This window comes from Salvelinus sp. IW2-2015, linkage group LG13, assembly GCF_002910315.2.
Source record: "Salvelinus sp. IW2-2015 linkage group LG13, ASM291031v2, whole genome shotgun sequence".
Lineage (NCBI taxonomy): Eukaryota > Metazoa > Chordata > Actinopteri > Salmoniformes > Salmonidae > Salvelinus > Salvelinus sp. IW2-2015.
The window spans coordinates 3,558,362-3,574,466 of NC_036853.1; the positions used below are offsets into that span (position 1 = coordinate 3,558,362).

At 43.9% G+C, this 16,105-nt stretch overlaps 1 protein-coding gene across 6 annotated transcripts in view; it reads left to right on the top strand.

Moving 5' to 3' along the window:
- The window catches only part of pot1 (protection of telomeres 1 homolog), a 48,164-nt gene that overhangs the window by 13,953 nt on the left and 18,106 nt on the right, over window positions 1-16,105 (top strand). For 3 of the 6 annotated variants that reach the window (XR_011480718.1, XM_023998782.2, XM_023998785.2), the window contains exons 2-10: window positions 2,204-2,337; window positions 2,728-2,800; window positions 3,875-3,975; window positions 6,026-6,133; window positions 6,240-6,308; window positions 6,680-6,806; window positions 12,155-12,285; window positions 13,985-14,278; window positions 15,147-15,302. Coding sequence is in view for 5 of the 6 variants with exons in the window: in XM_023998782.2 (XP_023854550.1) it covers window positions 2,218-2,337; window positions 2,728-2,800; window positions 3,875-3,975; window positions 6,026-6,133; window positions 6,240-6,308; window positions 6,680-6,806; window positions 12,155-12,285; window positions 13,985-14,278; window positions 15,147-15,302 (1,179 nt within the window). In the remaining variant the exon portion in view is untranslated. Of the gene's footprint in view, window positions 1-833; window positions 1,030-2,203; window positions 2,338-2,727; window positions 2,801-3,874; window positions 3,976-6,025; window positions 6,134-6,239; window positions 6,309-6,679; window positions 6,807-12,154; window positions 12,286-13,984; window positions 14,279-15,146; window positions 15,303-16,105 lie in introns of all 6 variants that reach the window. The other 3 variants (XM_023998783.2, XM_070446069.1, XM_023998784.2) reach the window with 3 other exon arrangements.

Sequence of the window (16,105 nt, forward strand, 5' to 3'; positions counted from 1 at the left end):
TATTGCCCAGCGACAGCCCCGAAACCTGAAGGATCTGGAGAAGGTCTGTATGGAGGAGTGGGCCAAAATCCCTGCTGCAGTGTGTGCAAATCTGGTCAAGAACTACAGGAAACGTATGATCTCTGTAATTGCAAACAAAGGTTTCTGTACCAAATATTAAGTTCTGCTTTTCTGATGTATGTCATGCAATAAAATGCAAATGAATTACTTAAAAATCATACAATGTGATTTTCTGGATTTTTGTTTTAGATTCTGTTTCTCACAGTTGAAGTGTACCTATGATAAAAATTACAGACCTCTACATGCTTTGTAAGTAGGAAAACCTGCAAAATCGGCAGTGTATCAGATACTTGTTCTCCCCACTGTATATGGGGGATTCAAAATGATCCAGACAGTTACATTGATAGAAGCCACAATCTATTTGCAATATTAAAGATTATCCACCCTCTAAAAAAATATATATATATATTGAGGCCCTTGATAAATGACAGAGGCTGTTAGCATGTTTACGTGTTACTAATATAGCCTAACTATTAGCCAATGATAATTGACACCTGGGAACTTATCCACTCTCAATATTCAGGTCTTGCTTGGGAGTGTTCAGTTCAGGAGAGCATTATGTAATGTAGTGTAGTTTGTCTAATTTGGTCCTCAATATCACTGTTGGTCAACCACTACAGAACACTGGAATATACTAACCTACAAACCCATAGTAGCCAGTATTTCTCCCTCATTCTCCAGCGTTATTCAGCCATTTAAACCTCTCCATGAATCATTTGTTTGGCTGAACTTGAATTAGCCTCTTTACTTAACGAGCGCCTTGTGGTTTGAAGGAGCCAGGCAGGGCTGGGGGTTGGCGACTGAGGAACGGGTGAGGCAGCTGTCTCTCCACCGCGGGGCCTAGGCCAGAGCGTCTGCCATCTCACTGGGTACAGGCTGGCACCAAGCTCCAGGGCTGTGGGTGGTATTTACAGCTGGTGCGCCTCTACCCCTCCTCAACCCCACTGTGTCGCTGCCACTGTTCTGAGGGTAAGATGCACACGGAGAGAGCCAGGAGCCAGACTATCCTCTTTTAGTTTTACATGGAGCTGAGAGAGAATGACAGAGACTGCTCTAGAGAGTTGTGACTGAGGGATTATAGATGAAATGGAGATGTTCTTGGTTAAGTCGGAACGTTTTTTCAAAAGTAAACAATTGACAGTTCTAAGTACAATGAGCCTCCCAGCGGGCTCACACGTTGTGCCTGTGGCTCCTCCCCCCTAGTCGAAATTGGAAGGAAAATCTTTCATTCTGACTGACTAAATGGTTAACTGACTGGCTGCCTCCAAGGCTGTTCTTCCTTATCTGCCATTGGTGGCCACACAATGTAGCACTGTAGGAGTCGGATGCACCAGTCAAATCCCCCCCAAAGCAGACAAGTACTCACACTGACAGGTAACAACCTAGCACCTGCTGGGAATGCATCTAAAACACCTCTCCTGTGTCCCTCGCTAAGGCTTTTGTGATATGCCAGCAGCATACCACCCTGCTTCCCACTGCTGGCTTGCCTCTGAAGCTAAGCAGGGTTTGTCCTGGTTGGTCCCTTGATGGGGGAGACCAGATGCTGCTGGAAGGGGTGTTGAGGGCCAGTAGGAGGCACTCTTTCCTCTGGTCTAAAATAAAAAAATCCAAATGCCCCAGGGCAGTGATGTCCTGACTCTTTAGTCACTAAATATCCCATTGCACTTATCGTAAGAGTAAGGGAGTTAACCCCGGCGTCCTGGCTAAATTCCCAATCTGGCCCTCGCCTAATTATCCCCAGCTTCCAATTGGCTCATTTGTCTATCCTGTAACTGTTCCCCAGGTTGTTACTGTAAATGAGAATGTGTTCTCAGTCAACTGCCTGGGGAAAATAAACATACACCTTTTTGCTTGTTGATGCGTCAGTTGTATTTTGAAGTTTAGTAATTTCATTGTAGGCCTATTTTTTTGAACAGATGTCTGTTATTTCTGTGCCAGTAGGCTACATAGTGTATAGCTAGCCCAGCGGTTAAGAGTGTTGGGCCAGTAACCGAGATGTTGTTTGTTCACCTAGTCGGCTCAGGGATTCGAAGCATCACTATGTGCCCTTGAGCAAGGCGCTTAACCCTAATTGCTCCTGTAAGTAGCTCTGGATAAGAGCATCTGCTAATTGACTAAAATGTAAATGTATGTTTTTCATCAGGTATTCTTGAAGTAATGCCTGTCCTTGTGGTCAAGGACGGGCCCGGTCCCGGCACCCAGGTTCCCGCTCAACTCCAGAGGATCCCCATTCCACTCCTCAGCCCTACCTCAGACTGCACTGGCAAGACTGTGAAGGTGTGTCTCGGTCAGGTCAAACCCTTCCGCTACGCTTCGTTTCTTATATCTCCATAAATCCCCCTCTTCTTCCTTTCTTACATTCTCGCTCCTGTCCTCCACTGCCTGCTTTTCTTTTCCACTCTCTGTCTATTTATCCATGTTCCTCTCTCCACAGTTTATTTTGTGTTGATGTGTTTTTTTTTTACCTTATCTTTCTTTCAAGTACACTATTGGCAGATGATTGTAAAGCAGACAAAGCAATTAACAACAAATTCACTCCCCATCCTCCATTTTCCGTCTAAGGGAGTTATGTGTTAATTGGCTTGTGGACTTGACCGATTTGACACTCATCGATTTTTATATGTTTTACCATTCATCTAAAGTTTTGTTTTTCTGCTATTCTGCCAGGGGAGAGTAGTTCACAAAGGGCCATTGGTATCCATGGGAGAAGATAACTATGTCCTGAAGACTGTGATTCAAGGTATTGTATATGAGAAAACATTTAGGCCCAGAAGGATGTAGGCCTATACAATGAAGGAGTGACTGCCCAATCATGCATTGGTGGAATTTCCTTGGAGGGCATGTAGCTGGCTGTGTTAGATCTCAGCTGGCTCGATTGTCTCACTCCCACTGTAAGCCGTTCAGCTGGAATGGATCTTAATAGGATTGTCGAAAAAGGCCATTTCTTCTTTGTTGTGTCGTCCATGCTACATTTATCCCTCTGCATTATGATTAACATTCATACAGCAGCACTGCTTATTCAGAGAGAGTTATCTCGCTTGTTAATACAGTACTTCAAACCCATTTGAAATATGCCTTGTTTCCTTGTCTTGTGTAATAATTGTATTACCACAGCAATTGTCAGTCGTGACAGAATGATCAGTGCTATTTTTTTATAATGTTTTTCACTTTGTTCTTCTGCTGACATTTACACAACCCAGAGCGGTTGGAATTATAGGGAAGTGCTAATTGTCTTAGTAGTGTACAGAGCATTTCAGAGATGCTGATTGCAATGTCCTTTTAGAGCAACTTTTTCACTCAGGCCCCCCTTCCAGCACCGGGGAACATCCCTCGCATGCCACGTCTATTTCTATGGGCACAGGCACTGTTCATGACACAAACTGTTCACACCCCGCTTGTTGGTGGAGAGAATATGTTGCAGGTTTAAAGCTTATTTCCTGCAATTCTATACATTTTGCCATGTCCAATGTGTGTTCATGTGATATTTGAGTGACCCAAACATTACTACAAAATCTATGGGCTGAAAAACATTAGCTGACATGGGCTAGTTGATCTGGACATTTCTGACAAGTTATAGCTCTCTAAGATATGCAATGACTGACAGGAAAACGGATTACACTCTATCCAATTTTGAACTTGCACCTTGTGCAGAGAGGAGTTGGGTGACATTTTAATTGAACTGTAGCCCTAATAAGAGAATACCCTTATAAAGCCGTACAGGCTCTGAGGTATTTTCTGTATATGTCTTGCATCTGTCAAATTTGCTGCGTGTGTACACTATCTTCTGCTTAAGAGTTGTCTCTGCCTCCGTCAGAAGAAGACTCCCAACAGAACATGTCCCCGGAACACTCATCCATCAATATCATCCTGTTTGGTGCGCTGGCGAAGGACTACTCCGAATCCGTCAGTCAAGGGGTAGGTCTCCGACCATTCCCTATAGGATCTCAAACACAGTGTAGTAATGGCCCTGATTTGTACTTACTGAGGAAGTGGGCACAAAAATCTTAATTGGAATGTAATGGACGTTAATGGTGTAGGTGGCTGTTTTATCTGACAGAATATAATGCTGCATTTTGTAATTCACTTGTAACTGAATGCATGTCCTCAGTTCCATATTGTAGCTGCATGCTTATCCTCAGTTCCATATTGTAACTGCATGCTATCCTCAGTTCCATATTGTAACTGCATGCTTATCCTCAGTTCCATATTGTAACTGGCATGCTTATCCTCAGTTCGTCATATTGTAACTGCATGCTATCCTCAGTTCCATATTGTTAACTGCATGCTTATCCTCAGTTCCATATTGTAGCTGCATGCTTATCCTTCAGTTCCATATTGAAACTGCATGCTTATCCTCAGTTCCATATTGTAAACTGCATGCTTATCCTCAGTTCCAATATTGTAGCTGCATGTTTATCCTCAGTTCCATATTGTAGCTGCATGCTTATCCTCAGTTCCATATTGTACTGCATGCTTATCCTCAGTTCCATATTGTAGCTGCATGCTTATCCTCAGTTCCATATTTGTAACGTGCATGCTTATCCTCAGTTCCATATTGTAACTGCATGCTTATCCTCAGTTCCATATTGTAGCTGCATGCTTATCCTCAGTTCCATATTGTAGCTGCATGCTTATTCCTCAGTGTCCATATTGTAGCTGCTGCTTATCCTCAGTTTCCATATGTAGCTGCATGCTTATCCTCAGTTCCATATTGTACGTGCCATGCTTATCTCAGTTCCATATTGTAGCTGCATGCTTATCCTCAGTTCCATATTGTAGCTGCATGCTTATCCTCAGTTCCATATTTGTAGCTGCATGCTATCCTCAGTTTCCATATTGTAGCTGCATGCTTATCCTCAGTTCCATATTGTAGCTGCATGCTTATCCTCAGTTCCATATTGTAGCTGCATGCTTATCCTCAGTTCCATATTGCTTTGAGGAGTGGTATAATCTTCAAAAGAGATGATTGGAGCGTTAGCTGCTGATTGGAGCTCTAGTCATTGTGAGCAAAATTGCAACACTCCCAATGAGAGAGAGCGTCTTCCTTGTGGAGCGAGTTCTTACACAATTATCGTCTACATTGAAGTAGATTAAGTCAACAGTTTGATCTTAGGGATGCTATTCAGAGTCTGAGGATCAGACAGACTCTTGTTAAGTGCAAACACATAGGGATGTTAGTCATTTTGGTTGTTTACGTCCTCTAGTCTGTAATAGTGTTGACGTCCTACATGCTCTCTCTGTAACAGTGTTGACATGCTCTGTAACGGTGGTGACTGATCAGCAACTATTTTTATTAACCTTGATAAAATGACACCGAAACCCAATGATAGGATTCAGGCATCCATGTCATTTAAGACCAATGCACAGACAAAGTTGAATGAGCTGAGTGATGCACCAGTGTTAGACAGGCTGACCTATTGTCTCAGAACACCCCTGAGAGGAGAAGAATCATCACATTCTGAGCAGACGTAGCGGGAAAAGGGATTGGCTATCATGGCTGTAGAGTACTCTGTCAAACAATGGTTTGTTTAATCCACTGTAACATGATTACTTTGTATCTCTCCCTTCCCTTTGTCTGCTGTATGAGTTATGTCAGAGAACACTGTTAAACCATTTGGAGGACAGTCACACACTGCTCCCCAAGCAAAATACAACTGGCTTATCTCTATTTTGAGTGTAGCATATTACTCACAAGCCTGTATTTCTTACCACAACATCTGCTATATTAAACGGTCTGTGCTATACTTGGGACTTCCCTACCCCATTCAATTTTAAATGGTTGGTTAAGGTTAGGGTAAGAGTTAGGTTAGGGACATCCCAAGTATCCCAGATAGCATTGACTTATATTAAACCCATTTTACATTGTTTATAATATATTTTTTTACATTTGGCGGGGGGGCAGTGTTATCTCACCTCTCACCACACCACATAACTCTGTCTCTGTTGCATGCGTTTGTTCCCTCAGGACATGCTGCTGGTGACTGGCTTCACTGTGGGCAATTCTCCCACAGCTCAAAAAGACAAGCTCCATGCCTGTAACCTGCAGCTAGCTGGAGATGATGCCTGGATGTATGTGAGTACATATTCAGGGAAGGGTTCCTCTGTTGGTTGTTAATTAAAGGGAGGGTTTAATAAAATATGACCCTTAGTTTTCTGAAATGTTTTTCTCTGTGTCCTAGGTGTGGCCATCTACTGTAAGCCCGAGAGCATCTGTACCCCGCAAAATAACCTCTCCAGCCAGCACTGAGGTCAGTCTGTGAACTCATTAGCTCAAAGACCTTGGTTTTATGGAGGCTGTCAGATGCCGTATTGTGCCTGTCTGAAAAATCTCATGTCATCAGATGTTCATCCCAATGTGAACTTGCGTGTGTCATGTTTTGCAGGATCTTTTTGGTACTGAATACATGTAAAATAGCTGGCCTATGGCCCTTCCACTTAAATCACTCTTACTGATCCCAAAACAATTTTACTCTGTCCAATCGATTCATTTAGGGACTGACCATATCCAGTCTCTACAACTGACTGTTGTTCTCTCTGAAGTCATTTACAAATAGACATTCTCTCTTTACTTAAATTGTTGTCCGATCCTGAATGGTAATGCAGTAGTGTTTGTCTTAAGGTCACTAAGGCAGTGAAGGTGGTTAAGTACACCTACGTCCCACTGAGCGACCTGAAGCCTGGGGTAGTGGTGAATGTCTACGCTGTAGTCACCTTCTTCAAGCAGCCATTCCGGACCAAGGGGACAGGTAAGTCAACCTGCCCTGCAAATGCACTAACATGGTATAGACAAATATGCTGATATTCCACCAGGCCAATGTAGAGCTCAGTTTAAGGTGTTGGCTCTGTGCTAAGATACTCTACAGGCAGAAAAAGACACACGTCCTACTCAGCAAAGCACTTTGAAGTCCATATTCAACCAACAGGCTGGTTGCTATGACTACTGGACCCCCTGACATGCTGCTGCGAGATAATAAGGGGTTTGTGTCTAGGTGGTGTCATCCAGGGTAGGTTGGGTGGGGGTTACTGTACTGTGATCTCATTAAACAAGCATTTGTAGAGGCGTAGGGTTTGGCGGGCAGGGGAGGTGAGGTGGAGGCTGGCAATGGGAAAAAGAGGACCTCTCTCTGCACCCTCTCACTAAGCACCCAACATCACAGGGTACATATGAGTCCCTGCGGTGTTGCTTAGCCCTTCGACTCGCGACCTTTGACTTGGAAGTGCTGCGACTGCCTTTTTAACTGGTCTGCCCTTGCCGGGAGTCAGGCAGTGTGGCGAGGTTTGTTCACACAGAAAGAAAAAAAACCTTGCTGTAGAAAGTGCAGAGGGGCACGCAGAGTAGTTGTCCGAGGTAAGGGAACCTCGCTCTTTTGCTGTTATACGAACATACTCTGTCCTATCCTGTCCTCATAGCACCTATTCTCTGACTCCTTTCTTGTTCTCCTCCTCTCCTTCTCCTCTTTTCTTCTCCTTCTCTCCCCCTCTCATATCCATCTAATATTCTTAATCTCTAGCTTCTCCAACTCTTTTATCACCAATGGTTTTATTATGGTTGTCCAATAATCTCCAGAACAGAACAACCGGATACTCAACATTTACAGTTCTCGCTTTATTGCTACTATTCCAGACCAATGACTTTTTAAAATTGTACAATACAAACACATTGTAAAAATTACAAGGTAAATTACAGCACCCTGTATTAAACCACAGTCACTGAGTCCTCGTGCGGTTAATCTCTGCCTTAACACACCCTAAGCATTGATCGAGCATTAGATCTTGTCATGCAAGCTGACATAAAGTGGTGAAAAATCAATCCTCATCCTACTCAACCAACCCTGTAGATATCTGACTTGATTTTGATGTACTGTACAATGTGCTGGGCCATCTCATCCAATTGAATCAGAGGCCCAGAATGGAGAAGTTGGTTCTTTATTGTGTCTGGAGGGAAAACTCTGCATGAAAGATCCATTTTGAATGCAAGTGCCTGTGATGCAAATGACAAAAAAAGCAATTATAAACAGGGTGGTTCGAGCCCTGAATGCTGACTGGCTGACAGCCGTGGTATACAGTGGCTTGCGAAAGTATTCACCCCCCCATGGCATTTTTCCTATTTTATTTCCTTACAACCTGGAATTAAAATAGATTTTTGGGGGGTTTGTATCATTTGATTTAAACAACAGACCTACCACTTTGAAGATGTAAAATATGTTTTATTGTGAAACAAACAAGAAATAAGATTTAAAAAACAGAACTTGAGCATGCATAACTATTCAACCCCCCCCAAAATCAATACTTTGTAGAGACACCTTTTGCAGCAATTACAGCTGCAAGTCTCTTGGGGTATGTCTCTATAAGCTTGGCACATCTAGCCACTGGGAGTTTTGCCCATTAAAGTAAAAACTGCTCCAGCTCCTTCAAGTTGGATGGGTTCCGCTGGTGTACAGCAATCTTTAAGTCATACCACAGATTCTCAATTGGATTGAGGTCTGGGCTTTGACTAGGCCATTCCAAGACATTTAAATGTTTTCCCTTAAACCACTTGAGTGTTGCTTTAGCAGTATGCTTAGGGTCATTGTCCTGCTGGAAGGTGAACCTCCGTCCCAGTCTCAAATCTCTGGAAGACTGAAACAGGTTTCCCTCAAGAATTTCCCTGTATTTAGCGCCATCCATCATTCCTTCAATGCTGACCAGTTTCCCAGTCCCTGCCAATGGAAAAACATCCCCACAGCATGATGCTGCCACCACCATGCTTCACTGTTCTCTGGGTGATGAGAGGTGTTGGATTTGCGCCAGACATAGCATTTTCCTTGATGGCCAAAAAGCAACATTTTAGTCTAATCTGACCCGAGTACCTTCTTCCATATGTTTGGGGAGTCTCCCACATGCCTTTTGGCAAACACGCTTTTTTTTTTCTTTAAGCACTGGCTTTTTTCTGGACACTTCCGTTAAGCCCAGCTCTGTGGAGTGTACGGCTTAAAGTGGTCCTATGGACAGATACTCCCATCTCTGCTGTGGAGCTTTTCAGCTCCTTCAGGGTTATCTTTGTTTTCTTTGTTGCCTCTCTGATTAATGCCCTTCTTGCCTGGTCCGTGAGTTTTGGTGGGCAGCCCTCTCTTGGCAGGTTTGTTGTGGTGCCATATTCTTTCCATTTTTTAGTAATCGGATTTAATGGTGCGCCGTGTGATGTTCAAAGTTTCTGATATTTTTTTAGAACCCAACCCTGATCTGTACTTCTCCACAACTTTGTCCCTGACCTGTTTGGAGAGCTCCTTGGTCTTCATAGTGCCGATTGCTTGGTGGTGCCCCTTGCTTAGTGGTGTTGCAGACTCTGGGGCCTTTCAGAACAGGTGTATATATACTGAGATCATGTGACGGATCATGTGACACTTATATTAGACACAGGTTGAATTTTTTAAAACAAATTATGTGACTTCTGAAGGCAATTGCTTGCACCAGATCTTATTTAGGGACTTCATAGCAAAGGGGATGAATTCATATGCACGCACCACTTTTCTGTTTATTTATTTTTTAGAATTTTTTGAAACAAGTAATTTCTTTCAGTTCACTTCACCAATTTGGACTATTTTGTGTATGTCCATTACATGAAATCCAAATAAAAATCTATTTAAATTACAGGTTGTAATGAAACAAAATAGGAAAAACACCAAGGGGGTGAATACTTTTTCAAGGCACTGTACCACAAGTATGACAAGCATTTCTTTTTACTGCTCTAATTACATTGGTAACCAGTTTATAATAGCAATAAGGCACCTCTGGGGTTTGTGGTATATGGTCAATATACCATGGCTAAGGGCTCCGCGTTGCGTCGTGCATAAGAACAGCCCTTACCCGTGGTATATTGGCCATATACCACACTTCTTCGGGCCTTATAGCTTAAGTATAGTTAACTGATCTTAAGAAGGTAAAATGGGGCCTGAGCAAAGCATGTGTTAATGCTTTGCAAAGCTGTAATCTGTGTGTGATCCAACTTGTAACATTTACCATTTTAATGTGGAAGTACCTTACAAAATTATTATTCTTGTGTGGTCAGGGCTTTGCTCTGCTTATTCTCACAAGGCGTTTACATGGCAAGCACAACAGACTTCAAATGCTTCGAGAAGCACAACGTTTACGAGCCAAGCCATTTATGCCTTGTTTTTGACCTGAGGGGACAGTCGGTTAGTAGTAATCTCTGAACCCCTCTTGTCTCGGGAAGTACCGTAATGAAAGAAAGAGCTCAGTAATATATAATACAGTAATATGTCCATGGCTTTCCAATTCACATTTTCTTGTGCGTCTCGCAAAGCCTACAAACAGTGTACCTTGGTGTCCTTTTTGTTTGTGTGAGCCTCATACAAAGAGTTCCCCCTTAAGCCAAACTGGATTGAGTAATGAATAAATAAATAAATAAATAAAACAGCAGTGTTAGTAGTACAGCATTAACTGACCATGTATTGTCATGCTACTGAATCCTAGTGGCAGCAGAAGGGAGATATTAAGAGAATCCATCAGTTGAGACACTGGTGGGGTGGCAGATGGATGAGCCCCTTACCTAGCCTGGTTGACGCCACCCACTTGACTACACAGCGAATAGAACACAGAGTTCGATGTTAGCCAGATGACCCCTTACCACCCCTCAGCCTAGGAATCTAATGTTATTATATACAGTTTATTAGGTACACCCATCTAGTACAGGGTTGGACCCCCCTTTGCCACCAGAACAGCCTGAATTGTTTGGGGCATGGATTCTACAAGTCGGACATGTTCCACATGGATATTGGTCCATGCTGACGCGATGGCATCACGCAGTTGCTGCAGATTGGACGGCGATGCACCACCGCCACCAGCCTGTACCGTTGACACCAGGCAGGATGGACTCATGCTGCTTACGCCAAATCCTGACTCTGCCATCAGTATGACGCAAGAGGAACCGTGATTCGTCAGACCAGGTGATGTTTTTCCACTCCTCAGTTGTCCAGTGTTGGTGATCGGGTGCCCACTGGAGCCGCTTCTTCTTGTTTTTTGCTGATAGGATCGGAACCCTCTGTGGTCGTCTGCTGCAGTAGCCCATCCATGACAAGGACCAACGAGATGTGCGTTCTGAGATGCCGTTCTGCACACCACTGTTGTACTGCTGTTATTTGTCAGTTTGTGGGCCGCCTGTTAGCTTGCACGATTCTTGACATTCTCCTTCGACCTCTCATCAACGAGCTGTTTTCGCCCACAGGACTGCCGCTGACTGGATATTTTTTGTTTGTCGTACCATTCTCGGTAAACCCTAGACACTGTCATGTGTGAAAAGCCCAGAAGGGTGGCCGTTTCTGAGATACTGGATCCGGCGCACCTGGCACTAACGATCATACCACGCTCAAAGTCGCTTAGGTCACTCGTTTTACCTATTCTAACGTTCAATCTAACAGTAACTGAATGCCTCGATGCCTGTCTGCCTGCTTTACATAGCAAGTCACGGCCACGTGACTCACTGTCTGTAGGAGCGATCCATTTTCGTGAACTGGGGTGTGTACCTAATAAAACCATCCGGTGAGTGTTTTTCTTACATTGTGTACTGTTGTGTGCTGCTTTTCAGTAAACCGCATTCCAGCTCTACAATCAAATTGTCTTTGTGGGTGGACCTCTATTGCAGCATTCAATGGCCCTTGTACCCACAGACTAATTTAAATGAGCCAAATCACTTCCAATAGAGCAGTGTTTCTCAGCGTTCTAATCCTCGAGTACCCCCAAAAGTACACATTGTTGTAGACTCAAATTAACACACTTGATTCAAGTAGTCAAGGGTTTGATGACTAGCTTAATCAGGTGTGCTTGTCTGGGCTCTAAAATAAATGTGTACCGTTGAGGGTATTCAAGGACCAGAGTTGAGAAACACTGCATTAGATGGGCTTTTGTTGGGAGCATAAGAAGATTGAGAACCTTGCCTTTTGAAAGCTGCGGTCAAAGTATGTTTAAAGCAAGCAACCATTTTGGGCTGTCTCAAATCACATTGCAATGAGATGTGCATACTAGGGCCCGTCTCAGTATTCAGCAGGCCATATCTGGAATCTGATCTGACAGTGGTCCCGATTTCTATCCCCCATAGATTACTGCTCCACACTGAAGATTACAGACCAATCAAATAAAAAAGTGGGCTGTACCATCTTTTGTGACAAGCTCGAGGAACACCCTAAAATCTTCAAAATGGGAGACGTCATACGCCTACACAGAGTCAAGGTAAATGTGTGATCAGCAGGTAGCCTATCAGTTAAGAGCTTTGGGCCAGCAACCGGAAGTTCGCTGGTTCGAATCCCTGAGCTGACTAGGTGAACAATTTGTCAATGTACCATTGAACAAGGCACTTAAGCCTAATTGCTCCTGTAAGTTGCTCTGGATAAGACCGTCTGCTAAAGGACTAAAATGTAAATGAGTGATGCTGAGAATCAGATTTTTCACTTTTTAAAATGTATGCCAAACAAGAACCAATGATTGCAAAGTTAAACAAACCATAAGGACTACTTTATGTTGTACTTTTACCACTTTTTTGTGATATCCAATTGGTAGTTAGTCTTGTCCCATCGCTGCAACTCCCCTACAGCCTCGGGAGAGGCGAAGGTTGAGAGCCATGCGTCATCTGAAACATGACTCTGCCAAGCCGCACTGCTTGCTTAACCCGGAAGACAGCCGCATCAATGTGTCGGGAGGAAACACCAGCCCATCTGGCGACCATAGTCAGCTTGCAGGCGCCCGGCCCGCCTGAAAGGAGTCGCTAGAGCACGATGGGACCAGGAAATCCGGGCCGGGCAAACCCTCCCCTAACACGGAAGACGCTGGGCCAATTGTGCGCCGCCTCATGGGTCTATCGATCACAGCCAGCTGTTACACAGCCTGGGATCGAACCGCGCAAATTGATTTTGTCCCCCCACACCAAACACAATCACGACACGCAGGTTGAAATATCAAAACAAACTCGGAACCAATTTTATTATTTTGGGGGACAGGTCGAAAAGCATTAAATATTCACGGCAATTTAGCTAGCTAGCTTGCAGTTGCTAGCTAATTTGTCCTATTTAGCTAGATTGCTGTTGCTAGCAAATTTGTCCTGGGATATAAACGTTGAGTTGTTATTTTACCTGAAATGCACAAGGTCCTATACTCCAACAATTAATCCACACATAAAACGGTCAAACGAATAGTTTCTAGTCATCTCTCCTCCTTCCAGGCTTTTTCTTTTTTGGACTTTATATGGCGATTGGCATCTAACTTTTATAATAAGGTGTATCACCACAACTGACCGACCGACCTCAGTTCATCTTTCAATCACCCACGTGGGTATAACCAATGAGGAGATGGCACGTGGGTATATGCTTCTATAAACCAATGAGATGGGAGAGGCAGGACTTGCAAGGCATTCAGTGTCACAAATAGAACTGACTTCTATTCTATTTTAGAGCATGGCAACGCAGACGCTTGTTGGTGCACGCGAGCGAGCAGTGTGGGTATGTGTAAATTGTGTGGTCTGAATGTTAGACCCCTGCGCCACTCGGGAGGCCACAAGGACTACTTTAACTAAACAGTTTACAAAAACACATTTACTTGAAGAGCAGTGCAGATGCCACGTTTTGTAACAGAATAACGGTTTGTGCACTTGGTGGTAACAGAATGACGGCAAACTTTGCATCTGTAACATTTTCTGTGGAAATTATGAAAGGTCATCCTTGTGCGTAGAGTTGAATGGTTTGTTTAACTTTGCAATCATTGGTTTTTGTTTGACATTATTTTAAAGTGAAAAATCTTAGTCTCAGCATCACTCTTACTGTGGACTTGCCCAAGATTGATTCTGACCTTATTGAAATGAACTGATATTTAGAATGTGAGCCTTGCTGAAATGTTTGAGATTATCCAGTCACAAAGCTCAAATCTCTTTCTCTCTCAGACCCAGCTTTTTAATGGAGCCATTAGCCTTTTGACCAGCCATGGTTTCTCCGTGGTCACCTTTGATGGAATGGTAGGCAGTCCCGTGGTCCCTCGTACCTCCAGCGGGTCCTTCAAATTTGGGGAGGAAGACTGCCAGGTCGTGGAGGCCCTGCGCACGTGGGCGGCCAACCAGTCCCTGGTTCCTGCCGAGCCCTGTGTACCCCTGTCGGCAGTACAGCCCAAGACTTACTTTGACCTGACCTGCCAACTGCTGGCTACAGCCCCTGTGGACAGCAGCTGCACCCTGTTGAAGGTAAGAACCATGAAGAACATTTTTCCACTTCTTTAGCGACTTTCTGGACCTGTCAGTATGTTTCATTGTATTGAATCAGGTAGCTAGGAAACTCTGGAAATTCTGGGGAAAACGTGATATTTTGGTCATCGGATGGCTACCTTGGTGTACAGTGAATAAAAGGTTTGACATTTAGCAAAAGCATAATGATGAGAAAAACGTTTTCTGATTTAGGCTAGTGTATGTCTTTAAGCATCCCTCTTAACAGTTTGTGGCAAAGGCGGGGAAGACGTTTTCTTTTCTACTTATATCTGCGAGCACTTCATCTCCCTGCTTATACAGTTTGAAATATATATGAGGACGTAAAAAGACATGGGCTTAGTGCAATGATGCGGTTGTGAGTGTTGACACTTTTATGCCAAAGAACATACTCATTATGAGGTAGGAACCGTGTCAACCCTCAGGGAATTTGTCCTCATTGGGATGCCACTTCACTCAGTTTAATAATAGTCATGTATGTTTACATAAGATCCTTATTGTGGGTAATGACGCAGTGATAAACCACAGAACTGGAGGCCCATGACCCTCCTGTGTTGGGATGACAACGTGACATTTGCAGTAAAGATTACTAGTGCCTGGGAGGCCATCTTGTAATGGCCTCCTTTTTATTTGTTCTCACTTTGTAGCGCATTCTTTCCATTCTTGAATTTTTTACACGTAGACCTTTTGTATGGCAGTTGACAACTTGAGTCGTTGACTTGTTTTGTAGTTGTTGTGTTTGTAGTTGTTGTGTTGTCTTCCTCTTCAGTTTTTGGCTCTCCGTCATGTTCACTCTCCTTCTCTCTCCCTCTGTGTAAGTTAAAAATGATGAACCTTTTTCTTTCTCCAGGTTTGGGACGGATCAAAGTGCCCTCACCCCCTGCTGGATGTATTTGTGGAGCCCAACACTCTTGAAGGAAGTCCCACGTTGTCCAAGGACATGGCAAACCTCACAGCCAACGTCTTGGTCTACGACAACCATGTAGAGGTCGCCCGGCAGTTTAAGGTGAGAGGTCACAGACTGTTGCTCAGCAATGTGGGACGGAAAACCACATCAGGTACTTTGTGCTCTATCGTCAATCCAATGGTTTGACTTTGAAGTACAGGCCTACCAGTCCGTGATGGTAGGCTACATGGCTGTGTGATTACACAGAGATCGGGAGGGAAGGTAAAAAAAATAATAAAGCATTAGTGCCCTGTCACTACATCAACACCTGAAGGTTTTGCCACGGGCTGTTTCTGCTGCGTCGTGCCCTAATTCAACGACGCAGTTTCTCTCTCTCTCGTCTTCTAATAGTTCACTGTGTTCTCCTTCAAAACACAAACTCTTGAGTTCTTTGCTTTTTGCAGCGCCTCAGGCAAATCTGTTTTACTTTCTTCCCCCTCATTTCCCCTGCTGACAATAATAGCGATGAATATTTAAAATGCTACAATATGCATCGCTTTCTCACACGTTCCATTTCTTACTCTCTCCTTCTCCACCCTTCCTGAATGTATAATTCCATCTTTCTGCTTGACAGAAGCAGCAAAGCTTTGATCCTCTGCCTTAGCGATCATCCTTATCAGTGGAGATAGGCGCTATTAGCATATGGTTGCGTGATTGCATAATTTGTTAACCCACTCTGACAAGATTCCTCTTGTCACCAGGGTGGCCTGTCCACACCCACTCAACCTCTCGTCTGTAGGACTCATTGGGGTCATCTGTAGGACTCATCGGGGTCATCTGTAGGACTCATCGGGGTCATCTGTAGGACTCATTGGGGTCATCTGTAGGACTCATTGGGGTCATCTGTAGGACTCATTGGGGTC